Raw genomic sequence first — 27,843 nt, 5'->3', positions numbered from 1 at the left:
TTTACTCCTTTTGTTCTGACAGTAACAAAAGTAACACAGTTTTAATAATCAAAACATCTTTAAAAATACCCATCTTGAAGTCTGTATTTACTGTAAGCATTTCAATTTAATTAAATACTAACTTTGGATTTGGAACTGAATTCTGATTTTTTTCTGACCTACTTGTGATGTTAACGAACTTTTTAAAAAATTACTTATTTTTTTAGGGCCGGGTGTGGTGGCTCACGCCTGTAATCCAGGCACTTTGGGAGGCCAAGGTGGTTGGATCCCTTGAGGCCAGGGGTTTGAGAACAACATGGCAAAATCTCATCTCTATAAAAATACAAAAATTAGTCAGGTGTGGTGGTGTGCACCTGTAATCCCAACTACTCAGGAGGCTGAGGCACAAGAATCACTTGAACTTGGGAGGCAGAGGTTGCAGTGAGCCGAGATCGTGTCACCACACTCCAGCCTGAGTGACAGAGCGACTCTCTCTTAAAAAAAAAAAAAAAAAAAAAAAATTATTTTTTAAATGACTCTTTTTGCATCTGTGAAAGGATGTCTGATGAATAAATATCTTCCTAAGATGCTAAATTTTTATAAATAAGCTAAAAAGGTTAACTGAGTAAGCAAGGCAAATATACTTTAGGAAAGAGAGCATATGCATACATAATAAAAACCATATATTGGAGAAATACACAATTATTTTTCAGTGTCCTTAGACTAAACGTATTAATTTAGTAAAAGTGTTTTATAGCTTGTCTTTTTTTCCTTTTCCTTAAATTTTTTTCTGAAATTTAGATGATCTATTTGTTAACACACTGTTTTCCTAATTTTAGCTTTCTGAGGGTAAAGACTTTTTTCTTTTTATCTCTCCTCCTTCATCTCTCTCTTTCTTAATTTATTTTGATATACTGTTGACACTTGAACAACACAGGTTTGCACTGTGTGGGTCTGCTTGTTTGCAGATTTTTTTTCAACCAAACATGGATCATTGTGGTGATGTGAAACCTACATATATGGAGGGTTTACTGGACTTGAGTATGCATGATTTGGGTATAGGTGGAGGTCCTGGAACCAGTCCCCCTGGTGCCAAGGGAAAACTGTAATTTCAAACTTACAGAAAAGTTGTAAGAAGAATATAAACAACCTCAAGGCCAGGCGTGGTGGCTCACGCCTGTAATTCCAGCACTTTGGGAGGCCGAGGCAGGCGGATCACCTGAGGTTGGGAGTTCGAGACCAGCCTGACCAACATGGAGAAACCCTGTCTCTACTAAAAATACAAAATTAGCCAGGCATGGTGGTGCATGCCTGTAACCCCAGTGTATATTTCTTTCTTTCTTTCTTTTTTTTTTTTTTTGAGACAGAGTCTTGCTCTGTCGCCCAGGCTGGAGTGCAGTGGCGCTATCTCAGCTCACTATACAAGCTCTGCCTCCTGGGTTTACGCCATTCTCCTGCCTCAGCCTCCCGAGTAGCTGGGACTACAGGCACCCACCACCACACGTGGCTAATTTTTTTGTATTTTTTTTTTTAAGTAGGGATGGGGTTTCACTGTGTTAGCCAGGATGGTCTTGATCTCCTGACCTGGTGATCCGCCCGCCTCAGCCTCCCAAAGTGCTGGGATTACAGGCATGAGCCACCGTGCCCGGCCCCAGTGTATATTTCTTAAGATCAAAGATGTTCTCTTACGTCACTGCAATACTGTTATCAAAATCAGGAAATGTAACATTGATTCAATACTGTGATCTAATCCAGTCATATTTTGTCAACTGTTCCAACATTGTCCTTATGGCTATGTTTAGATATTTTCCCTGGGTCTAAGATCCAGTCCAGGTTCAAGCATTGTATTTAGTTGTCATGTCTCTTTAAGTTCCATTGAATATGGAACATTTCCTTAGCTTTTCTTTGTTTCTTGGCCATCACATTATTGAAAAGTGTTGGCCAATTATTTTGTAAAATGTCTCTTATGATTTGATTCAGGTACTGCATTTTTTGCAGGAATACTACAGTGATGTTGTATCCTTCCCAATGCATTATAACTGGAACCCTCTGATGTTGGTTTGCCTCTGTAGTGGTGATATTTTGGTCACTTGGTTAAGGTTGTCTTCTGAGTAATTTGTGGGGAGATATTTTGAGAATATATGTCATCAAATTTTCACCTACTAGTTTTAGCCTCTATTGATGATTCTTGCCTTGATTTTTTAAAACTTAGCAACTTGGTTTTTAAATTACTTTTAAAATAAATACTTTATAATTATAACAGTGGTTGCAAAATGGTGATTTTTTTTTTGTCATTTCATCTACATTAAGTAGTTGGCATTCTACAGTAAGTAAGAGCTTTCTTCTTTACTGTGTATATTTTATTTAATTCAATATGGATTTTGTGGCCAGGCACGGTGGCACACACCTGTAATCCCAGCACTTTGGGAGGCCGAGGTGGGCGTATCACCTGAGGTCAGGAGTTCAAGACCAGCCTGGTCAACATGGTGAAACCCTGTCTCTACTAAAAATAAAAAAATTAGCCGGGTGTGGTGGCAGGCGCCTGTAATCCCAGCTACTTGGGAGTCTGGGGCAGGAGAATCGCTTGAACCCGGAAGGTGGAGGTTGCAATGAGTTGAGATTGTGCCATTGCACTCCAGCCTGGGCAACCCAGAGTGAAAGTTCATCTCAAAAAAAAAAAAAAAAAAAATATATATATATATATATATATATATATATGGATTTTAGACAGTGGATTATAATTTGTTTCTGTCATAATTTATTTCAGTATTTAACTTTTCACAGATTAGGCCCCTGATCTGGGCCTTCAGGCTGGTTCCTGTGTCCATTTGACATGTGCCTATCATTAATTGAGGACTTTTTGCCACTAGATGATGTTCTAGAGGCTCATCTTGTTTTTTGTTTTTTGTTTTTTGGTTTTTTTTGAGATGGAGTCTCGCTCTGTTGCCCAGGCTGGAGTGTGCAGTGGCGCAATCTCTGCTCACTGCAAGATCTCATCTTGTTTTTTTTCCCTGCCCTGCCCTGGAATTACTACTCCAGGTGTCTGTTACTTTTTGTGTAGAATATATACAGTATTTTGGAACCCAAAACTGGGAACCAAGTGTGCTAATTAATTACCTGGTGTCATTGCCACCAGGCTTTTTCAGTGGACATACCTACAAACACATAATACACACATCTCTGTCTTTATTTCTGTCCATCTTTTTGTCTGTTTGAAACCTTGAGTTTATTTATACTGATAATTCAATACCTAATCCAAATGACTTCCAAGCTATAGGCTACGTCTGTTTGTCACCCCCTTTCCTCTCAAAGCATGGGTTGCCTCTGGGATTGGATTTCTTGCCAGTGCGTTTGGCCATCTGGTAGGGGAATAGGTAGGACAAAAGTGAAGAAAAATACTGCTGCCTCCCTCGTGAGGCTTTCCATAGTTTCAAGACCGTTTTCTCTAAGAGGAATGAAGTTGCAGCTTCTACTTCTAGTTGAGGCTGGAGTGGACATGCACAACATCAGCTGTCTGCAAAAATAACTAAATAGCTACACTATGTAGTATAACAGCAAAAGGTCTGAAGTGTGGAGCAGCCGTGTGTGTGTGTGCACGCGCGCGTGTGTGTATAGTAACTATTCATTTGCTAGGGCTGCAGTAACAAATTACTACACACTGAGTGGCTTAAAGCAACAGAAATTTACTGTCTCACAGCTCTTGAAATTGAGAATCTGGAATATAAACAACACAATCTTAATTATTTGTTGTTTTTCAGTTTTTATAGTTTTTTATCTACTCTGTGGTTTCAGATAATGCTTTATGGCATATTGTGTAATAGTTAATTATAAGATAATCAGAACTTTTTATTTATAGGGATGTTAGGGGTTTCTTTGTAGAGCGTTGAACTAAATTGTATTTTTCCACTTTAGTGATATGGTTTGGCTGTGTCCCCACCCAAAACTCAACTTCAGTTGTATCTCCCAGAATTCCTCTGTGTTGTGGGAGGGACCCAGGGGGAGGTAATTTAATCATGGCGGCCAGTCTTTCTTGTGCTAGTCTTGTGATAGTGAATAAGTCTCACGAGATTTGATGGGTTTATCAGGGGTTTCCACTTTTGCTTCTTCCACATTTTCTCTTGCCGCCGCCATGTAAGAAGTGCCTTTTGCCTCCCACCATGATTCTGAGGCCTCCCCAGCCATGTGGAACTGTGAGTCCAATTAAACCTCTTTTTCTTCCCAATCTCAGGTATGTCTTCATCAGCAGCCTGAAAATGGACTAATGCAGTAAATTGGTACCAGTAGAGTGTGGCGTTGCTGAAAAGATACCCAAAAACATAGAAGTGTCTTTGGAACTGGGTAACAGGCAGAGGCTGGAACAGTTTGGAGGGCTCAGAAGAAGACAGGAAAATGTAGGAAAGTGTGGAACTGCCTGGAGACTTGTTGAATGGCTTTGACAAAAATGCTGATAGTGATATGAACAGTAAGATCCAAGCTGAGGTGGTCTCAGATGGAGATGAGGAACTTGTTGGGAACTGGAGCAAAGGTGACTCTCATTATGTTTTAGCAAAGACACTGGCGGCATTTTGCCCCTGTGCTAGAGATTTGTAGAACTTTGAAATTGAGAGAGATGATTTAGGGTATCTGATGGAAGAAATTTCAAAGCAGCAAACCATTCAAAAGGTGACTTGGGTGCTATTAAAAGCATTCTGTTTTAAAGGAGAAACAGCATAAAAGTTCAGGAAATTTTCTGCCTGATGATGCAGTAGAAAAGACAAACCTTTTTTTTTTTTTTTTTTCTTAGGAGAAATTCAATCCAGCTGCATAAATTTGCATAAATAGCAAGGAGCCTAATGTTAATCCCCAAGACCGTGGGGAAAATGTCTCCAGGCCATGTCAGAGACCGTCACGTCAGCCCCCTCCCATCACAGGGCCCAGAGGCCCAGGAGGAAAAAGTGGTTTCGTGGGCCGGGCCCAGGATCCCTGTGCTGTGTGCAGCCTAGGGACTTGGTGCCCTGTGTCCTAGCCACTCCAGCTGTGGCCGAAAGGGGCCAACAGAGAGCTTGGGCTGTGGCTTCAGAGGGTGGAAGCCCCAAGCCTTGGCAGCTTCCATGTGGTGTTGAGCCTGCGGGTGCACAGAAGTCAAGAATTGAGGTTTAGAAACTTCGGCCTAGATTTCAGAAGATGTATAGAAACACCTGGATGCCTAGGCAAAAGTTTGCTGCAGGGGCGGGGCTCTCATGGAGAACCTCTCCTGGGACAGTGAGGAAGGGAAATGTGGGGTTGGGGTCCCCACACAGAGTCCCTACTGGGGCACTGCCTAGTGGAGCTGTGAGAAGAGGGCTATCGTCCTCCAGACCCCAGAATGGTAGATCTACAGACAGCTTGCACTGTGCACTTGGAAAAGCCTCAGACACTCAATGCCAGCCCGTGAAAGCAGCCAGGAGGGAGGCTGTACCCTGCAAAGCCACAGGGGCGGAGCTGCCCAAGACCATGGGAACCCACCTTTTGCATCAGCGTGACCAGGATGTGAGACCTGGAGCCAAAGGAGATCATTTTGGAGCTTTAAAATTTGGCTGCCCCACTGGTTTTTGGACTTTCATGGGCCCTGTAACCCCTTTGTTTTGGCCAAGTTCTCCCATTTGGAACAGCTGTATTTACCCAATACCTGTACCCCCATTGTATCTGGGAAGTAACTAGCTTGCTTTTGATTTTATAGGCTCATAGGCAGAAGGGACTTGCCTTGTCTCAGATGGGACTTTGGACTGTGGACTTTCAGGTTAATACTGAAATTAGTTAAGACTTTGGGAGACTGTTGGGAAGGCATGATTGGTTTTGAAATGTGAGGACATGAGATTTGGAGGGGCCGAATGATATGGTTTGGCTGTGTCCCCACCCAAATCTCAACTTGAATTTTATCTCCCAGAATTCCTATGAGTTGTGGAAGGGGCCCAGGGGGAGATAATTGAATCTTGGAGGCCAGTCTTTCTTGTGCTAATCTTGTGATAGTGAATAAGTTCATGAGATCTGATGGGTTTATCATGGGTTTCCACTTTTGCTTCTTCACATTTTGTCTTGCCACTGCCATGATTCTGAGGCCCTCCCAGCCGTGTGGAACTGTACGTCCAGTTAAACCTCTTTCTTCCCAGTCTCTGGTATGTCTTTATCAGCAGCATGAAAACAGACTAATACAGATGGGGAGTTCCTGTTTGGGGTTTAATAGATTAAGAATATCCAATATTGTGAAAATCTAATGTAAATAAAGGAATGCTTATTCTCATTAAAATATGGTTCATATTTTCATTTTTTTGTTGTTTGTTTGTTTGTTTTTGAGACAGAGTCTCGCTCTGTCGCCCAGCCTGGAATGCAATGGCGGGATCTTGGCTCACTGCAACCTCCACCTCCTGGATTCAAGCGATTCTCCTGCCTCAGCCTCCCGAGTAGCTGGGATTACAGGTGCCTGCCGGCCACTACGTCCAGCTAATTTTTGTATTTTTAGTAGAGATAGGGTTTCACCTTGTTAGGCTGGTCTCAAACTCCTGACCTAAGGTGATCCGCCTGCCTCGGCCTCCCAAAGTGCTGGGATTACAGGTGTGAGCCACTGTGCCCGGCCTGGTTCACCTTTCTGTAAAAGGAATTCTTTTTTTTTTGGGACGGAGTCTCACTCTGTTGCCTAGGCTGGAGTGCAGTGGCGAGGTCTCGGCTCACTGCAAGCTCCACCTCCAGGGTTCACGCCATTCTTCTGCCTCAGCCTCCCGAGTAGCTAGGACTACAGGCACCTGCCACCACACTTGGCTAATTTTTGTATTTTTAGTAGAGGCGGGGTTTCACCGTGTTAGCCAGGATGGTCTCAATCTCCTGACCTCGTGATCCGCCCGCCTCGGCCTCCCAAATTCTTTTTCTAAGGGGTTCATTTAAGTGCCTGATAAATAAAACATTAATAAAATTGCCTTTGAATTTGATTTATAACTCTTAGGCAATACAATCTCTACCAACTGTTAAAATAGTTCTAGTTTGTTTTTATGCTTCATTATGTGATCTTAAATTACTTCACAGTTAATGTAGATGATAGTGAAGAGGATGTGTTAGTTACATCCTGGGTTGTCAGAAATGAAGTCTTAAATCAAAGAGATGGCATAAGGGTGTAAATCATCTTTCCTAGTACTTCTCTGTCCTCTGGGTAAAGAAGAATTTACCGTGACTGGCCCAAGAATAGCATACCTCTCTGTTAGGAAGGTTTGGTTCCATGTGGCAGTTTTACAAAACTGAGTTCCAGGTGTCAGCTCACTCTGAGGACCAGGCCATCCATGCAAGTTCCCTGGTAGCTAGTTAATTCAGGCTTGCTTCTGTGAAGCTTCTGAATAGCATAGCACATTGCTTCCTTCTTAGTCCCTTTCAACACATAGGAGACCGTAGCTTCCTTTAAATTTGCTTCATGCACTGGTCTACAAAAGGAACTTTGTTGCTAGAGAATTTGTTAATCAAGATATCTTATATCTGTCGTCCCAGCTACTCAGGGAGGCTGAGGCAGGAGGACTGCTTGAGCCCAGAAGGTCAAGGCTGCAGGGAGCCCTGTTCTCCCACAGTTAGTATTAATGTTCTTTGAAGTTACAGAATTTGTATTTGTTTTTTTGCCTTTTTTTTTTTTTTTTTGCATAATGCTTAGCTTGATGCTTTGTAGGCAGAGTATTTTCGAAGGTTTGGCTCCTAAGTAGAACCTTTCTGTAGGCCCTTTCTATTGAGGGTCACTAATCTACAGAGGAAACTTCAGTGATGGATATATAAAAAGCAACTTTTAACTTTTTTTTTTTAACTCATCTACTTTATAAATTAAGAGCAAAAGTTATAAAATTATCTTTATTTTTTTAAGAGATGAGGTCTCGCCATGTGGCCCAGGCAGGTCTCAAACTCCTGGGCTCAAGCAGTCTGCCCGCCTTGGCCTCCCAAAGTTGCTAGGATTACTGGCGTGAGCCACCATACCTGGCCATGCAAATTCATTTTTAAAACTTCCCAGACGGTTTATTAAATTCCCAGTTTCCATTTGGGCAATTTATAAATAATAGCACTTCATTCACAGCAGAACTAAAGGTCTTGTTTTAAAATAGTGTAGTTGTAGGTAATGAGAGAAAGAAACCAAGCATACCAGGCACTGCCCCATCTGATAAGTAATTAATCCCCTACAATTATCTTTCCATTTTACATTATGAGTATCCTACTTCTTTCCTTTCCTTTCCCTTCTCTGCTCTGACTTCCTCTCTCCTCCTTTTGATGAGTCCTCTTCCTCTTTTTGTGCCTTACTAAATTTAACATTTTTTTTCTTATTGTTTCTCTCGTCTGATTTACATTTCCTTCCTCTTGCTTTTATTTTGCAACAGTTGTAACTTGCACAGTTGGGGTACTCCTTGAACATGAAAGTCTTCACCTCCCTCCTGCCCCTTTCTCTAGTGCATGTTTTTCTTTAGAATTATTTTTAAGGTTAGAACAGCATAGGAGGTGTTTCTAAAACCATTTTTGTGAGAAAGCTACTGAAACATAACTGGAAATAAAGAACTAAAATTTATCTGTAAATGAATAACTGTGAGAGGAAGCATGAGACTATGGTAATGGAAGAGGAGTAATTGGGGTGTGTTAATGATGGATCCTCATGGTACCTGATTTCCTTATGGTTTTAAGGAGTACTCATTCTAGTACTTATTTAAGGAGTCCACATTTACCTTTAACCAAATTGTGGTTACACAAAATGGCATTACTTACTGTCTTGCAAGAGCTCCCAGTAATTATTAAACAACATAGTTGTTTATATTTTGTTAAACTTAAGTGAGTATAAGCAACACCCTGGGTAACTTGTTGAAAATATTCCATCCTCTTGACATTTGTATTCAGTAGATCTTGAGTGGGCCATTTTAAAACTGACTTTAAAAGATGCACCCCAGGTAATTTTGATGCAGGTCATCAACAAACCACAATTGGAATAACATTGCCCTACAGGATAAAGTCCAAAGTTTTTGGTATGGCTTAGGATTTTGCCGCTTCCTCCTCTCTAGCCTCATTTTCCATGAGTCTGTACCACCCATCCTATGCTTCAGAAATGCTAAGTCACTTTGAGTTCTAACATGTTGTTCTCACGTCTTTATACCCTTATATGTTGGTTCCTCTGCCTAAAACACCCTTCTCCTTTCTCTTACATATTCACTCTTCAGGTCTCCACTGAAGCATCACCACTTTCCTATCTTCTCAAACTGAGTTAAACTACGCTCACTTAACATACCTCTTTTATAGCGCTTAACAGAGTGTTTCATCATTGTTGGTTTCCTTTTCTGTTCCCTACTAGATTATATGTTCCTTGAGGACAGAGGTTGTCATGTTCATCTCTGTTCCTCCAGTGTCTGGTGAATGTTCAATGAAATCAAAGCTTCTCTTGTGTCTTTGGAACATTGAGCACTCTAGACCCATGGAAATGGCTCTAATAGCACTCTGCTGTCCTGTATCTGAGCATGTTCATGTGGTTTTAAGTTTAGAGGGCTGAGCCAAGATGGTGCCCAGCCTATAAGAAAATGTCTGGGGGCACCTCATTTGATGTGTATGGTTAGTGGAAATTAAGCTGTATTGGGGAATTGGAGAATAAGGTTCATCAACATCAGCATTTAGAGAATGGAGAGTGGTTTTAGAGTGTGAATTCTTTAAGAAATGTTGTAGGACCTAAGTTTTTTTTGGAAAGTCTCTGAGTAAGTTTCTTAAGTTTTTTTTTTTCTTTGAGATGGAGTTCACTTGTCGCTCAGGCTGGAGAGCAATGGCACGATCTTGGCTCGCTGCAACCTCTGCCTCCTGGGTTCCAGCGATTCTCCTGCCTCAGCCTCTCAAGTAGCTGGGATTACAGGCGCCCGCCACCATGCCCAGCTAGTTTTTGTAGAGACGGGGTTTCACCATCTTGGCCATGCTAGTCTTGAACTCCTGACCTCAGGTGATCCATCCGCCTTGGCCTCCCACAGTGCTGGGATTACAGGTGTGAGCCACTGCACCCGGCCAGTTTTTTTTGTTGTTGCTGTTAAACTAATCCACATAGGGACAAATTGAAAATAGGACAAAATTGGCAAAAGTAACTTAAGTAGTTAACGTTCAATAGATACTTCCAAAATTTCTGTTAATTTTATGTTTCTCTGTCATTGCTGTCATGTTCTCTAGCGATATTTTCCTTAAGTGGGCAGTAGTAGTCTAGATCAAAACAAAACTATAAATGAAAATTTTTAAAGGGATTTTTAAAATAGCCTGTTTGAATAGTAGGAAAAAAACTCAGTTTAAAACACGCTAGCTTTGGATGCAGAGTCTGTACAGTCATGTGTCATTTAATGATGAAGATACTTCCTGAGAAATGCTTCATTAAGCACTTGTTGGGCCAGCATAATAAATTGTACTTACACAAACCCAGGTGGTATAGTCTACTCCACACCTAGGCTGTAGAGTATAGCCTGTTACTCCTAGGCTACAACCTGTACAGCATGTTACTGTACTGAACACTATAGACAATTATAATACAATGGTATCTAAACCTAGAAAAGGTACAGTAAAAATACTTATGGGACCACCGTATAAGCAGTCTGTCATTGATCTGAACATCATTATGAGCACATGACTGTAGTTCTCTTTGGCTCCATTGTAATTTAAATTATTCCTTTATTTTGAAGTATTTTATATTTATCTTATAATGTTATTTTCGTGTTGTTTTATTTTTCCCAGTATGGCATTTTTTTATGGGCAGTTACACTCTGTTCTCAGAAGTCCAGGATTTAAACCTTTCTTAAAATCATTTTTAAAAATTTGAACTCTTGGTTTAAATGATATCTAATGTGGAAGCCCTATCTGTAAGATGCCTGAAATCGGAGGTGTTGTTTGAAATAGTAGACCTGGAGTGCTGTCCTCTAAGCCCTTCTCCAAGAACGGAGCTTGCCGCCCTTTCTGATTAGCTTTCCTCATTTATAAAATGGGAATGATATAATACCTGCCTATCACAATGGTTCGTGGAGGCCTATGACTAATGTTCTCTCCCTGTTCTCTTTGATTATAACTTCCTCTTAGTGTGTGTTATGATGTTCATACATCACAGATTTTCCTGATAATGAGTCACCTAAATATCGTGTGACCACATTTTTACTATGGAGAATATAGCCACCATAAACCCAGTGCCTTGCGTATTATTGCCTAAAATACTCATTAAAGTTACTAAAGCTGCTGTTTCTGCCAATAGTGACATAATGGTATCTGTTGGACAACAGTGCTGCAGGCCCAGTTGTTTTAAATGTACTTAAGAGATATGAAATGTAATTAAGAATAAGTATTACTCTCTCAAAACAGAATTCCTCCTAGGATATTTTCTGGGTTATTCCAATGTGTTTAGTTTGAAAGATTAGGAAGTAAAAGCAAGTATATTCCAGATTATATTACTTATTAACCTTCTTTATGAAAACTGGCTATTACTGCTCCTGAGTGTTCTCAAACTAGCACCTATTTGAGTAATTAAGTCATCTGGTCAGATGAGGTTTTTCTTTTCAGTAACATTTTATGTTTTTCCTAGGTAGATCACTTAATGAACTCTGATACCAAGTTTCTGTTGAGATTGACCTATCAATTATATAGTAATGAATAAAATCTTAGAAATAATATTGTTACAAATTGCAAAAACCAAATCTTCTTAAGAATCAGATTTATGAATTGGGAAATTGGTAGATCCATTTTTCACTTGCCAGGGTAGAATGACCTGATTTATATATGATTAGAGTGATAAAAGATTAAGAAATGGAAATTATCAGTTTCTATTAGAGATATATTTATTAGAGATATTGGTTAGCTGTGGTTCTTCCCAGTATTAGGAGAATTAGAAAATTATTTCCCTTAAGTAATTAAATGAGATATGATATGATTTCCAGCATCTGAAAACTAAATTCAGTTTAATTTTGTAACATTTGACCCTTTCTGCAAAATTTTATATAGTGAAATAAGATTGAAAATTTAACTTCATGATACCATGTCAGATAATTAGATTCCTTACATTGTCTCCTAACCTTTAAGGATCCCAGATATAATTTTGTGGATTGCTGCTTTGAAGATACCAGTCCATGTGTGCTGCTGCAATAAAATTCCTGAGACTGGGTAATATATAAAGAACAGAAATTAATTTTCTTACTATTCTGGAGGCTGGGAAGTACCTTATTAAAGCACTGGCATTTGGTGTCTGGTGAGGGCTTGTTGCTGGCTTCCTCCACAGGGAGGCACGAGATGTGCTCTTGCATAGCAGAAGAGTGGAAGAACAAAGGTAATCCAGTGCTTCATGAAATCTCTTTTATAAAATCCTTAATACCATTAATAAAGAAGGAGCCTTTATGGCCCAATCACTTCTTTAAGGCCCCACCCCTTAATACTATCACATTGGCAACACTTGAGTTTTGGAAGGGACACATTAACACCATGGCATATGTATATCAAGTTAGTAAAGATTAGGCATATCTTTTTTAATGGAATGCCCATACACCATATATAATCTTGGAGGAATTGCTTAAACCAGCTGACAGGCTATATTCCAAATATTGCCTAGATCTACCATAACAAAATTCGTGTTTTAGAAATGTGAGTCAAGAGTATTTAATGTAACATATGGTGATGATGTTCATTGTGTCCCTGGGACAGAAGTTGAAGGAAAAGGGATTGTGGTCAAATAACTTAGGAATATGCTGGTTTTTCTAACAAATAAAATTTTACCAGATTTTAGTCAGTAACTATGATATTAAGAAACATAAAATACCTACCATAACTTTGTAAACCAGGGGTTCTAATCTGCTAACTTGAAGAAAAAAAACATTAATTTGTTTCAAGTTCATACTAACATGCCTGCCTGATTTTAATTTTAATTTTGGAATATGCTGGCTGGTTTAAGCAAAGCTAGTGTTTATTTGAAGATTTTCCAGGGCCTTTAATATTGAAATATTTATATTTATCAGATTAATCAGTCATCGATCTTACATTGTTTTATGTAATTTTTCTTCCCATCTTCTCAAAATAATGTGCAAGTTCCATGTCAGATATCACACTATTTTATTTTATTTATTTATTTTTTGAGACGGAGTTTCACTCTTGTTGCCCACACTGGAGTGCAGTGGCATGTTCTCGGCTCTCTGCAACCTCTGTCTCCCAGGGTCAAGTGATTCTCCTGGCTCAGCCTCCCAGGTAGCTGGGATTACAGACATGCACCACCACGCCCTGCCAATTTTGTATTTTTAGTAGAGACAGGGTTTTGCCATGTTGGCCAGGCTGGTTTCGAACCCCTGACCACAGGTTGATCCACCCGCCTCGGCCTCCCAAAGTGCTGAAATTACAGGCGTGAGCCACCACGCCCAGCCACACTATTTTATTAATGGGAAGAAGGAAGATAATTTCTTCTTTCAAGGGACTTATATTTGAAAAGTCACCACATAACAGGATTTGGATCTGGATTTAGAAGTTTTCAATTCTGTTTCCTTTTTGGGTTTTGTTGGAACTGATGAGGAAGTAAGGTAGAGAAAGAAGACAAATGGGATAGAAAGTGAGGGTAGGAGGGTAGAAGAGAAAGAAACAAAACTAGATTAAGATTTTTGTTTTGTCAAATTTTCTCTTAAATACTTGTTGGACTAAGGTTTTGCAGGGTACCTATTGGTATCTAAACAGATTTTTACAGAATAAACAGGACAATAATTTGCTCCATTAAAGTCTTCTGAAATGGCTTCTTTGTGGTGTTTGGGTGTCCTAGGATCTAGTAGTGGAGAGAACTGTACTACTGTTATATCCTCTGCTGATTGAAAGGGGTGCTCTGTTAATTTTTTTAGTAATGCGATTCTGGTCATAATTTGATACTGTTGGCTTTTCTTTTACAGTTTCCTAAAAAATTTGGAACTTTATTCTTTGTTTCTACTCACTTGTGAACACTGTCTCCATTAATGACTTAAGATTTTCTTTTAGAATGTAATTTCTAGTTTTGAAGATTTGACTTCAGAGGCATATAATATATATCAGAGCGTATATGGCATAATTTTTCAAGTTAAACCTGTAACTTACTATTCATTCTACACAAATGTCTGTATTTCAGATGGAGCAGCTATCAGATGAAGAAATTGATCATGGTGCTGAAGAAGACAGTGACAAGGAAGATCAGGACCTGGACAAAATGTTTGGAGCCTGGCTTGGAGAACTAGACAAACTCACTCAGGTCGGACGTAGTGCTTGAAAAACTGGTTGAGGATTTGAAGTCACCATTGTGTTAAAAGTTTAATGTGCAGAAGAGGATATGGATATAAGTTAAATTTTAAAGTATTGCCAGAAAGGAAGAAATGTTCAAAGTGTTGACAAGTAAATGAAGTCATTCTAGAACAGAAGATATTAAGAATCTATGGTTATTTTAAGGATGTTAAAAAAAATACTTGTGAGAGAGGCTGTGTTCATCTAGAGGGGTTACTTAATATATGTTTCATAAATATGAGATAATTAGCTAAAAACTTTTAAAGCCTGAAATTCAAAAGTCTAAATTTTAGAAAACACTATTACCTTAGTAAATTTGAATACATTTTCAACATAAATAATTTCCTTCCACGTAAATATTTTCTTTTTTTCTTTTTTCTTTTTTTTTTTTTTGAGACGGAGTCTTGCTCTTGTCATCCAGGCTGGAGTGCAGTGGCGCAATCTTGGCTCACCGCAAGCTCCATCTCCGGGGTTCACGCCATTCTCCTGCCTCAGCCTCCCGAGTAGCTGGGACTACAGGCGCCCGCCACCACGCCCGGCTAATTTTTTGTATTTTTTAGTAGAGATGGGGTTTCACTGTGTTAGCCAGGATGGTCTCGATCTCCTGACCTCGTGATCTGCCCACCTCAGCCTCCCAAAGTGCTGGGATTACAGGCATGAGCCACCATGCCTGGCCCCATGTAAATATTTTCTATGACATGATTGTAGAATACTGACAAAACCTAATTCTGGGCTGCATTTTAAAACAGTGGCAAAATCTTTTCATTTTGCTTTATTCGATCTTGGGTTTTTAAAGAAGGTGACCTTGTCCTCTAAACCAGCACACTTTTTAGAATAAAAGGGTACTGTTATTATTGCCCCAGTAATACATTATATTCACTGTGTGAAGATGGTTATGTTTATTAAATAAATTTAACTTCATGGCAATGAGAACATTAGAACAAAACTTATTTACTCATAAATAATGTCTTTGGAAAGAACATTTGTGTAAAATTGCGTAGGTATGAGATTCCTTAACTAAAGGAAAAGCAAAGTGGGCAAGGTGGAAGCTTAAATTACTAGCAGCTTATTTCTGTAGCAATCTAGAATTCAAAGTGATAAACTCTTCGTGTAATTCTTGCTAGATCATTTTGAAAGGCAGACATCTTTGTGACCATAATCTGTTAATACTGTATTTTGGGGGGAATTTTTTTTTTTTTTTTTTTTTTTTTTGAGATAGAGTCTCACTCCTGTCGCCCAGGCTGGAGTGCAGTGGTGTGATCTCAGCTCAGTGCAGCCACCGCCTCCCGGGTTCAAGCAATTCTCCTGTCTCAGCCTCCCAGGTAGCTGGGATTACAGGCATGCGCCACCATGCCCAGCTGGTTTTGTATTTTTATTAAAGACAGAGTTTCACCATGTTAGCCAAGCTGATCTTGAACTCCTGACCTAGGTAATCCACCTGCCTCAGCCTCTCAAACTGCTGGGATTACAGGTGGGAGCCACCACACCTGGCCAGGGGAGAATGTTTTCAGCTCCTACTAGGATTTCATAGGTATCATTCCCTTCATCTCTAATCAGAAGAAGTGACATTTTTTGTCAGAGATGTCTTATGTCTGTAACTGCCAAATTCTTTCTGTTTTAATTCTTAATTTATAAAAAGGGTGATTTAGGCATAGAGATTATCACTAGGCTATGCAGTCCTGCGCTGGGGGAGAGAGGAAGCAAAGAAGAGCAAATAGAAAATGATAATGCATGGAGAAAAGTATGCAAGGGCCAGCTGACATGTGGGGTGTTCTTGACCATGTGGTTTTATTGTCCATGCTTGGGAGGAGGGGCCCAAAAGAGAAAAGGCAGGTAGATATTGGTCCAGCTGCTCTGGGTGAAATAGGAACTACATGATGCTGCCCTGAAAATGGTGTTTCTACTGGTTTGATACCTTGTACTTTCCCCTGTATTTTAAGTTGCCTGACATAAAAGTGTGAAGAGCCACTAATGATGTGACTGTTCATTATATAAATCTGTCTTTAGAGAGAAAAAAAGATTAAAACTGTGGCATAGTGTGACTCACTGCTAATGTGTTGCTTTGTAACACTTGGGACATTTTCAAGAGATGTTTGACTTTACGAAGTTTGTGGCTAAAACCTCAAGTTTCTTGTTTATTTCATTACTTTAGTTCATTACAGTGTTATCTGTACACCTGTATCACGTACTCAGTGGTATGGTATTTTCAACTTAGAATTAAAACAAGTTTAAGTTTTAAAGTTTTAGGTAGTTGGTCAATCTTCTAAAATAGTTTGTAAAGTTTTTTATGTATGTGCATTTTTCTGGAAGAGAGTTCATAGCTTTTATAAAATTCTCAGCAACCCCTTTAAAAAGGTTAAGAGTTCGTGTCTGGGCAACAGAGCATGACCTTGTCTCAAAAAAAAAAAAAAAAAAGATAGCATTATAAACACATAGAATATCCAGCATTCTTTTAAAATTTGAAGCTTGTTCAGTGCTTACTGTAGATATAAATTAAAGTTTTAAAACACTAATCCTTATATTTTGTGAATCTATTAAACAATAACTACTGACCCTTTCTCTGAATTTCTCTGTTGTAAATATCTTTTTTCCTTGCTCTAGAAAGGTTAGAGAGGAAGAGTATCATTTAAACTTACAAGTGTAACTTACAAGTCACCCTACCCAAAGTATACAGTATGATTCAAGATTTGTCACAGGCAGTGTAGCTGGGTTGCAATTTGCCCTCCTTTTGATAGAACTGGAGAAGGACAAGAATATTTCATCATTGTTTGAACTTGTAATCACTTTCCATTAAAATTAGTGAGTCTTGGGTCTTAATAATTTTAAATCCAGAACTGTCCGTTATCTTCAGAGTACTTCATATAGCAAAGATCGAGGCTTTCCTGGACCTAAACCAAATCCCTTTGAGGAAAGAAAGAACAGAACTCTCTGTGCGGTTTCTTTTTTTTTTTTTTTTTTGAGATTGAGTCTCGCTCTGTCGCCCAGGCTGGAGTGCAGTGGCATGATCTCGGCTCACTGCAACCTCTGCCTCTCAGGCTTAAGCGATTCTCCTGCCTCAGCCTCCCAAGTAGCTGGGATTACAGGCGCCTGCCACTGTGCCCAGCTAATTTTTGTACTTTTAGTAGAGATGGGGTTTCGCCCTGTCGGCCAAGTTGGTCTCGAACTTCTGACCTCAGTTGATCCGCCTGCCTCTGCCTGCCAAAGTGCTGGGATTACAAAGTGAGCCATCACACCTGTTTCTTAGCTTACCATGTCCATATTCACTTACCTCACTTATTTTATAGTGCATGTATATAAAGTGAAGTCAGTCACTATACTTAATATATTTGAAAAGATATTTACTCTGAACTATGACAATCTCAAGTGCCTTTAAAAGTAAGCATAGGCCAGATATGGTGGCTCACACCTGTAATCCCAACACTTAGGGAGATGGAGGTGGGCAGATCACTTGAGGCCAGAAGTTTGCAACCAGCCTGGCCAACATGGTGACACCCTGTCTCTACTAAAAATACAAAAATTAGCCGGGCATGGTGGCACATGCCTATGGTCCCAACTACTCGGGAGGATCCCTTGAACCCGGGAGGCGGAGGTTGCAGTGAGCCAAGCTTGTGGCACGGCACTTAAGCCTGGGTAACAGGACGAGACTTCATCTCCAAAAAAAAAAGTAAGCATATATCTAAAGATTGAAATAAGTATAACCAAAATAATAATGTGAAATACAATTATACTTTTCCTTAAGTCTATTACTTAGGAGAACTTTGGTTTAATTAATTATAGTGTGGCAGTTCACTTAATCATAAAACAAACTTCATCTTTTTTATATTATTGAAACCTGAATTTAATATGACTATTAAACTTTCTTTTTATAAAGAGTTTGGATTCTGACAAGCCCATGGAACCAGTAAAAAGATCTCCTCTTCGCCAGGAAACAAACATGGCCAACTTTTCTTACCGCTTCTCCATATACAACTTGAATGGTAAGATGTAATTGGAAATAAAATGTAAAATAGTATGCTAAGTCACATAATGTAGGAGCAGTACAACTGCAATTCCCAATATAAAAACTCGATATAAAAGCTACATGCATAACTTGACCAAGTTCTTAAATTTCTTTTTTCTTTTCTTTTTTCTTTTTTTGAGACAGAGTTTCGCTTTTGTCGCCCAGGCTGGAGTTCAGTGGCACAGTCTCGGCTCACTGCAACCTCTGCCTCCCGGGTTCAAGCGATTCTCCTGCCCCAGCCTCCCGAGTAGCTGGGATTACAGGCATGCACAACCACACTTGGCTAATTTTGTATTTTTTAAGTAGAGATAGAGTTTCACCACGTTGGCCAGGCTGGTCTCGAACTCCTGACCTCAGGTGATCCACCTGCCTCAGCCTCCCAAAGTGCTGGGATTACAGTCGTGAGCCACTGCGTCCAGCCCTTAAATTTCTTGATTTGTGTATTTTATTAATATTACTAATTGAAAATATCACAGAAAAAAGCAAACTAGAACATAACTAAAAAATAGTTGGTTTTATTAATAATTGACAAAGTACATACCCAGGTGGAACCCCACAGCAAACTTAATTGCATTGTTTTCTCACCGGATTAAAGTCCAGTGAAGTTACTTCTTAGTAATTTTTAAAGCAGCCACTGTGGCCTTTATCTGTTGTATTCCACCTAGTCAAGTTTATAATATTGACCTGTCAGTCTGTAATTTTTTAGACTTTTGACTTCTCTTTTTATGCCCTCAGCTCTTTCAGTATTGACATCTCTACCAAAGCATTGATCATATTAACAATATATTGAAGCCTGTGGTAAAAAGTTGCACGGAGGAATGTGGTTAAAACCATGGAACAGTATAAGATTTTTGTAGTGTTTTTGTCTTTGAACTCATAATTTATTCTCCTCTGATTATTACAAGCCTTAAAAGAGGAGGACTGTGTACTTCTAAAAATTTCTCTTGGAATTTAAAACAAAAACCAGAAATACTTAATTTTATTTGCTTTAGGCCCAACAAAATATATTCTTTTGCTTCATCATCTGCATTTATTAACTGATTTATAATAGAATGTATAAATTCTGGAAACATTATGTGTTGTTCATTGCAGAAGCTTTGAATCACGGAGAGACTGTGGATCTGGATGCCTTGATGGCTGATCTTTGCTCTATAGAGCAGGAGCTCAGCAGCATTGGTTCAGGAAACAGTAAGCGTCAAATCACAGAAACGAAAGCTACTCAGAAATTGCCTGTTAGCCGACATACATTGAAACATGGCACCTTGAAAGGATTATCTTCTTCATCTAATAGGATAGCTAAACCTTCCCATGCCAGCTACTCCTTGGACGACGTCACTGCACAGTTAGAACAGGCCTCTTTGAGTATGGATGAGGCTGCTCAGCAATCTGTACTAGAAGATACTAAACCCTTAGTAACTAATCAGCACAGAAGAACCGCGTCAGCAGGCACAGTGAGTGATGCTGAAGTACACTCTATTAGTAATTCCTCCCGTTCCAGCATCACTTCTGCAGCCTCCAGCATGGACTCTTTGGATATTGATAAAGTAACACGCCCTCAAGAGCTGGATTTGACACATCAAGGGCAGCCAATTACTGAGGTAAATAAATAGAACTTTTTCCCTGGTATTTTGTTATTAAAATAAAGGAGAAATTATATTAAAATAATTAATTTTAATTAACTTCTTAAATTCTTCTACATTTATAATTTGTCAAAGATACTTCTGAGATAGGTTTCAAGAGTACAGAAGGAATATATTATCAGATATGGTAGTGGCACAAAGATGATTTAGAAGAAATTTAGTTTCTTTTTTATTCTCGTGACTATAGTATTTGGAAGTTCTTGAATGGCATTTTTTATTGTAATATGAGTCATTTCACGTGATTTGAAAAATTAAAATGATTCACAAAACCATTTAGTTATTTAATGTATGTTGATTTAAAGTAAAACTTAAGAAAAACACTCATATCACCATTGTGGTCCTCCAAGATTCTAGTTTACAGGGTTAACTCCATTTCATTATCTTTTTTTTTTTTCTCCTTTTTTTTCTTTGAGATGGAGTTTGTACTCTTGTACAACTCATGCCCAGGCTGGAATGCAGTGGCGTGATCTCAGCTCGCTGCAACCTCTACCTCCCAGGTTCAAGTGATTCTCCTGCCTCAGACTCCCAAGTGTAGCTGGGATTACAGGCGCTCACCACCATGCCCAGCTAATTTTCATATTTTTAGTAGAGATGGGATTTCACCATGTTGGCCAGGCTGGTCTCGAACTCCTGACCTCAGGTGATCCAACCGCCTTGGCCTCCCAAAGTACTGGGATTACAGGCGTGAGCCACTGTGCCCGGCCCTCCATTTCATTATTGAAGAGTCAGTATGATGATATATTGGAAAGGGCCACCAGGTGTGGAATCAGGAAACTTGATTCTGAGTTTTCCTTGCCACTCACTACCCATGGGACCTTAAGTGAGTTATTCTCTTAAACATCAATTTCTCACAAGTAAAATGGAGTTCATAGTACTATATCTGCCTTCCTGATAGGGTGGTTCAGAGAACAAAAGTTGTTTATAAACAGGTTTTTGTTTTTTTTTTTTTATAGACGGAGTCTCATTCTGTCGCCCAGGCTGGAGTGCAGTGGCATGATCTTGGCTCACTGCAACCTTGCCTCCCGGGTTAAGTGATTCTCCTGCCTCAGCCTCCTGAGTAGCTGGGATTACAGGCGTGTGCCACCATGCCTGGCTAATTTTTGTATTTTTGGTAGAGACGGGGTTTCACCATGTTGGCCAGGCTGGTCTCGAACTCCTGACCTTGTGATCCGCCCACCTCCCAAAGTGCTGGGGTTACAGGTATGAGCCACTGCGCCCAGCCAGAGTTCGTAGTACTATATCTGCCTTCCTGATAGGGTGGTTCAGAGAACCGTAAGTTATTCATGAACAGATTTTTAAAAGATGGAATTTTTTTCAGCGTGTGACTGGATAAGATAGGGAATAGATTTGCGATAACAAGTTCAACAAAAGCTGAGTTTGGTGAAAGAGAATTCTTTATTGAGTTGTTTTCATCAAAGAGATGGTAATTCTGTCATAGGGTAGCAGCAAGAAAGAAGAAAAATGGGGCAAAGTTAAGTCAACCTTTCCAATAAGCTTGTGTTGACAATATTCTAATATGGGATAAAAGAATCTATGAATAATCAGTACTAAAGTAAAATCTTGAATTTTAACTATTACTTGACATCATTGATTTTTTTTTCGTAACTTATTTAATTCTTTGGATTAATTTCCATCAGTAGGTAACTCTTGGTACCCACCCATGTGCGTAGCTTTGTTTTTGGTACTGTGGAGCACAAAAGGAGTATGAATCATGGTGGTTTGGAGATAAACTTGAGTTATTTCAAAGAAAGCGAATCTTATCAATCTGAAGAATAAACTTTCATTTATTTAAAATGAAACTTATCTAAGTGGTATATATTCTATAGAGAACTTGAAAACTGATTTCTAGGCCGGGCGTGGTGGCTCACACCTGTAATCCCAACACTTTGGGAGGCCGAGGCGGGCGGATCACCTGAGGTCAGGAGTTTGAGACCACCCTGGCCAACATGGTGAAACCCTGTCTCTACTAAAAATACAAAAAAAAATCAGTTGGATGTGGTGGCGCATGCCTATAATCCCAGCTGCTCGGGAGGCTGAGGTAGGAGAATCGCTTGAACCAGGGAGTCGGAGGTTGCAGTGAGCCAAGATCGTGCCACTGCACTCCAGCCTGGCGACAGCAAGACTCCATCTACAAAAAAAAAAGGAAAAAAAAACTGATTTCTATTTTGTGATACCTGGGAATTATATTTAGCCACCAGCCACTTAATATGTATCATTTCATGTCCTTCAGATTTACCTGCTAGGATATGAGCAATATTTTATTAGGGATGTGCTTTCTTGGCCATTCTTTGTTTTGTATGTTGATATTCCTTCCAATCAGTTTACAGTATTTTGAGTTGGATTAAGATGCGTGAGGGACAAGTTATAAACTAATCATTAAGGATCTTCTAATACTGTATGCATGTCTGTCTTTCTGTCTGTAAAATGTGCTCATTATAAAAGTTCATACAGTATAGGGGCAAATTGAAGTAAAACGTGAAAAGTTCCTCTCTCCTAGCAAGCGCACTTCAAATGGTATCTAGTGGTATCCATGGGTATCACTGTGAATACTGCAAAGATACCAGTGCTCAATGGTATAATGTTTAATATAAGAGTTTAATGTAAGGTTTGGTGAGTAAACCAGGACTATAGCAGGGAAAGGAGTTAAAAAGCCTTATCTAGCTAGCCTGTTCTTTTGCCTCACCTAGGAGTATAGAAAGGTGGTTTAACAAACCCGGAACTTGCTTCCATTTGCTTTTTTCCTAGGTCTAGTCTGTTCTGATTCAAATAAAGTAAACTGAGGCAAGCTTAATATCCTGAACTCATGTATCAAATTGTCTATAAGTGCAAATACAGTTTTAAAAATATTTTAGTTTTTCATGCATGGCGTTAAATAGTTCTATGAGATATGTTACGGAAAACTATCCTCTACTCACATACACATCATATTCTGCTTCCAGAGGTAAGCAATTTTTGCTCATTTAGCTGATTCTTAGGGACTTTACCTCTTTATCATTAAGTCTACATACACATTGCCATTTCTTGATTTTCTTTTTAGTGGTATGTGTTACCTATTGACTTCTCACTGTACTCCAGAAGATGGAGGGTATAGCTGTCTATATACAACTTCTTCTCACTTCTCCCTTCCTGTTTTTCCATTCTCCAAATATATTTTGATTGAGCTCATATTCAGTGTTTATATTAAAATGACTATATACTTGCAATTTACTGCTAACCTCCATATACTCTTATGACTACATCCCCTTTCTGGAATATCATTTTACTTTCACTGGAATGAATATATTTTTAAAAATATTTAATTTTCTATATGGTGATCACTGTTTCAACTTCAGACTTTCTCCCAGTTGATTAAATCTCTCTGGTTCAAGCCAAATTAGCGTTCCATTAATTGCATCTTCTTAAAATTCTATTTCTTTTTCTTTTTTTTTTTTTTTTTGTAGTCTTCAGGATTATCCTTAGGTCTTTTTTCCTAGGCTGGTGAGCTTCTCTGGAGAAGATTCTTCCAGTCCTCTATGCTGGCTGCCAGTGTTTTAGTAGCCCATTTGGGAAAGAAGGGTTGGAACATGAGGATGGTCCCCATTGTTCCAGTCTATGAACTTTCATCAAATCCTTCTAGGTCAGGGTTTCTCAGCTATCAGCACTATTGACATTTGGGCTAGATAGTTTTGTGAGTGGCTGTCCTATGCACTGTAGGATGTTTAGCAGCATCCCTGGCCTGTACACACTAGATGTCAGTAGTACACATTTACCTTCTTCAGTTGTGACAACTAAAAACGTCCGTAGACATTGTTACATGTTGCTTGTAGGACAAAATCCACCCCCAATTGAGAATCACCACTGCTCTAGGTAGAGAGGGTTAACAGTAGACCTGAGTCCTTTTCTTTGTGGAAAATGACCTTGGGTTTTCCTTCTCCTGGCATTCTTTTCCTGGACACATACTGGATTAAGAATTAAATATAGAATATCTCCAGGTAATATTGTTTATTGTGAAACTGACCCCTGTTGGTGAGTGTATATGGACCAGGAAGACTGTCCATGAATGAATAAATTAGCCTATGAAAAGACACAGACCTTGACTTCGTGGTGTGCAGTGTAACTCTTTTTTTTTTTTTTTTTTTTTTTTTTTTTTTTGAGACAGAGTCTCACTCTGTTGTCCAGGCTGTAATGCAGTGGCGCAACCTCAGCTCACTGCAACCTCTGCCTCCCAGGTTCACATAGTTCTCATGCCTCAGCCTCCCGAGTAGCAGGGATTACAAGCACATGCCACCACGCCTGGCTAATTTTTGTATTTCTTTTTTTTAGTGGAGACAGGGTTTCGCCACGTTGGCCAGGCTGGTCTCGAACTCCTGACCTCAAGTGATCCACCTGCCTCGGCCTCACAAAGTGCTGGGATTACACTGTGGGAGCCACTGCACCTGGCCAGCAGTGTAACTCTTATAAATGAGCATGAACGTGTTCTTTAAGGGGCCCTGGAACTTACCCTCATTGGCTGTTAAAAGGTACTGCTGGTTCCCATGGAGCATGAAGTTTCCCTAAGCCAGGGTGTTTTCTGCACTTACCATGTGGTCTCTTTCCCTTACAATGAGCTATTTATGGGCCCAAAAAGGGCCTGTGGTGAGCTGTATGGACTCCCTCGGAAGATGGCATGTCTCTTTTTATTTATTCAGAACTGAGTGAATCTGGCTTCAAGCTATGGTCTGTTGGGTCTTGTCAGCGAATGTTAATCTGTACCTGAGACCACTGCTGGTGGGCGAGTGAGTAAAAGAGGGAATCTGAGAATTAGCTGCTTTCTTAAATGTGTTTTCAACCATTCTTCCTGCTTTTAGTCTCACCATCACCTGTCTACTCTTGCTTCTGAGGACTTCTGAGGTTACACGATATAAATTGAGTGCTCCTCTGCTTTTCTCCAGTGCTGGTCCAGCATTCAGCTTCTCTTGGATTTGCTAAATTGGTTACCACTCAGCCATATGCTTTTTTTCCCCATCTTCCCACCCCCATTTTAATCCCTGTAAAACAATGCTTCACAACTTGGGCTACTTTGTCCTGCTGGGGATATGCAACATTTTTGGTTGTCCATCAAGGGCGTGTGCTACTACTGGCATCTAGTGGGTAGAGGCCAGAGGTGCTGCTAAACATCCTACAGTGCACAGGACAGCCCACATGAAGGATAATTATCTGGCCCAAAATAGAGCCAAGGTTGAGAAACCACATTTTAAATCGTGTGGCACCTGTTAGTCACGATCAGCAAGGTGGCAGTTATAGTATGTTGTATGTAGTCCTTCTGTTGAAAGTTTCTAATAAAGATCAAGAAAGTACCAGCATCAAATCTTCTTGGATTCAAGGAAATATAGGTATCTTTGGCCAGTCCCTCTCTCCTGAACTCCAGGTGCATATATTCCATCTCTAATCAATATCTCTATTTGGATGTCTAATTGTGTATTATATTTCTCCAGAGAGATAGAACCAATAGGATATGAGTGGAGATTTATTATGGAAATTGGCCCACACCATTATGAAGGCTGAGAAGTCATATGACAGGCTGTCTGCAAGCTGGAGACCCTAGGATGGTGGTAGTGTGACTTAGTCCAAGTCAAAAAGCCTCGGAACCAGGAAAGCCCATGGTATAATTATCAGTCCTAGGCTGAAGGCCTGGGTACCCAAGGGAGGCTGCTGGTATAAGGCCTGCAGTACAAAGACTGGAGAGCCTGGAGTTCTGATATCCAAGAGTAGGAGCAGAGTGTCCCACCTCTAGGAAGGATAGGGAGGAAATCACCTTTTCTCTGCCTTTTTTGTTCTATCTGGGGCCCTCAGTCAATTGGATAGTGCCTACCCACAATGAGGATGGATCTTGCCCACTCAGTCCTGGTTCACACACCATCTCCTCTGGAAACACTCTCACAGACATACCCAGATGCTTTACCAGTTCTCTAGGTATTCCTTAATCCAATGAAGTTGATACCTAAAATTAACCATCATAAATAGATTGCTCAAATTTAACTGGTCTAAACCTAAAGTCCTGCTCTTTCTCTTCAAACTTATTTCTTCCACTGTCTTCTCTATCTCAAATAATGGATATTCCATCCGTCTAGTTCATCAAGCAAACTCCTTGGAGTCTTTATCTACTTATTTTCTTTCTACCTCCCTTTCAATCCAGCAGCAAATTCTGTTGGCCTTATCTTCAGAATATGTCTAGAATGTGATCACTTCTCACCGCCTTCACTGCCACCAAGCCAACATCATCTTGATTTAGATTTTTGAATAGGCTTCCTTCTGGTCTTTCTGCATTCACCTTTCTCCCTTAACAGTCTATCATCCACACTGCAGCCAGAGTGATCCTTTTGAAAGATAAGTCAGATCATCTCTTTTCAAACCTAAAGGCTTTGCATCTCAAGGTATAGCTCAAACCCCTATAATGCCTATAAAGCCCTGCCTGATCTGCTTTCCCATTACCACCTATTTTTCTTCCTTCTGTCCCTTACCCCACTAGCCATACTGTCCCATACTTGTTCTCAGCCAGTAGCCAGAGCCTGCCTCTTAGCCTTTGCACTTATTCAACCCTGCCCAGACGCCTTTCCCCAGTCTTCTGTGTAACATTCTCCTAGCTACCTTCTGGAATTTGCTCAAATGTCACTTTCTTATTGAGGCATTCTTTGATTATGCTATTTAAAAATGGAGCTCCCCTTACTCTGCCATATTATTACCTTTTTAATTTTTTTTTTTTTTGTTTTGTTTGTTTTGTTTTTTTGAGACAGATTCTCGTTCTGTCACCCAGGCTGGAGTGCAGTGGTGCCATCTTGGCTCACTGTAACCTCTGCTCCCTGTGTTCAGTGGATCCTCCTGCCTCAGTTTCCTGAGTAGCTGGGTCCTCAGGCATACAATATCATGCCCATTTAATTTGGAATTTGGAATTTTATACATGACAGTGTATTTTTAAAATGAAAATACTTTGTAAAGCTATTAGTTTATAGCAAATTCAAAGGATTTTTTTCATCATAATATACATAATCATCAAGTTTTCTTAAGATTCAGCAAAACCTTTTGCTAAATTTAAAGGAATAGGTAAGGTTGGCACAGTGACTCACGCCTGTAATCCCGGCACTTGGGGAGGCCAAGACAGGCGGATCACCTGAGGTCATGAGTATCAGACCATCCTGGCTAACATGGTGAAACCCCATCTCTACTAAAAATACATAAATTAGCCAGGCATGGTGGCGGGCACCTGTAATCCCAGCTACTTGGGAGGCTGAGGCAGGAGAATCACTTGAACCTGGGCGGCAGAGGTTGCAGTGAGCTGAGATGATGCCACTGTACTCCAGCCTGGGCGACACCAAGACTCAGTTTCAAAAAGTAAAATAAAATAAAATAAAGGAATAGGTATCAGATGAAAAAAGAGGCTGAAGATTTAGTGAAATCCAGGGGAAAAGCCTAATTCACACAAACATATTTCAAATAACCCCCCCCCCCAATAATCACTGGCACATATGCCTTGACTCTTATTGTTGGTGTTTCTTGGAAATCTGTGTGTGTGTGTGTGTGTGTGTGTGTGTGTGTGTGTGTGTTTTCTGCAGAAGTAAAAAGCATCTTTAGGTTTAGGTCTGTTTTTGTTTTGGGTTTGTGGAGGGCTGGTAAAGGACCTTTTTTTTAGACAATACTAGAAATATATTCATGTGGCCTGGTGCAGTGGCTCACGCCCGTAATCCTAATACTTTGGGAGGCTGAGGTGGGCGGATCATTTGAGGTCAGAAGTTCGAGACCAGCCTGGCCAACATGGTGAAACCCCGTCTCTACTAAAAATACAAAAAAAAAAAAAAAAAATTAGCCTGACGTGGTGGCAGACACCTGTAATTCCAGCTACTCGGGAGGCTGAGGCAGGAGAATCACTTGAATCTAGGAGGTGGAGGTTGCAGTGAGCCAAGATCATGCCACTGTACTCCATCCTGGGTGACAGAGCGAGCCTCCATCTCAAAAAAAAATATGTGTGTATAT

At 39.9% G+C, this 27,843-nt stretch overlaps 1 protein-coding gene across 5 annotated transcripts in view; it reads left to right on the top strand.

Moving 5' to 3' along the window:
• RAPH1 (Ras association (RalGDS/AF-6) and pleckstrin homology domains 1) overlaps positions 1-27,843 on the top strand; it is a 104,060-nt gene that overhangs the window by 28,513 nt on the left and 47,704 nt on the right. For all 5 annotated transcript variants that reach the window (XM_034954905.3, XM_034954904.3, XM_034954906.3 and 2 more), the window contains exons 2-4: positions 14,069-14,188; positions 18,089-18,194; positions 19,310-19,815. In XM_034954905.3, coding sequence (XP_034810796.1) covers positions 14,069-14,188; positions 18,089-18,194; positions 19,310-19,815 — 732 coding nt within the window. The remainder of the gene's footprint in view (positions 1-14,068; positions 14,189-18,088; positions 18,195-19,309; positions 19,816-27,843) is intronic.

This window comes from Pan paniscus, chromosome 13, assembly GCF_029289425.2.
Source record: "Pan paniscus chromosome 13, NHGRI_mPanPan1-v2.0_pri, whole genome shotgun sequence".
NCBI classification, from domain to species: Eukaryota; Metazoa; Chordata; class Mammalia; order Primates; family Hominidae; genus Pan; species Pan paniscus.
Note: the sequence above shows the minus strand (reverse complement) of the source record. Positions and strands in the feature narration are given on the sequence as shown.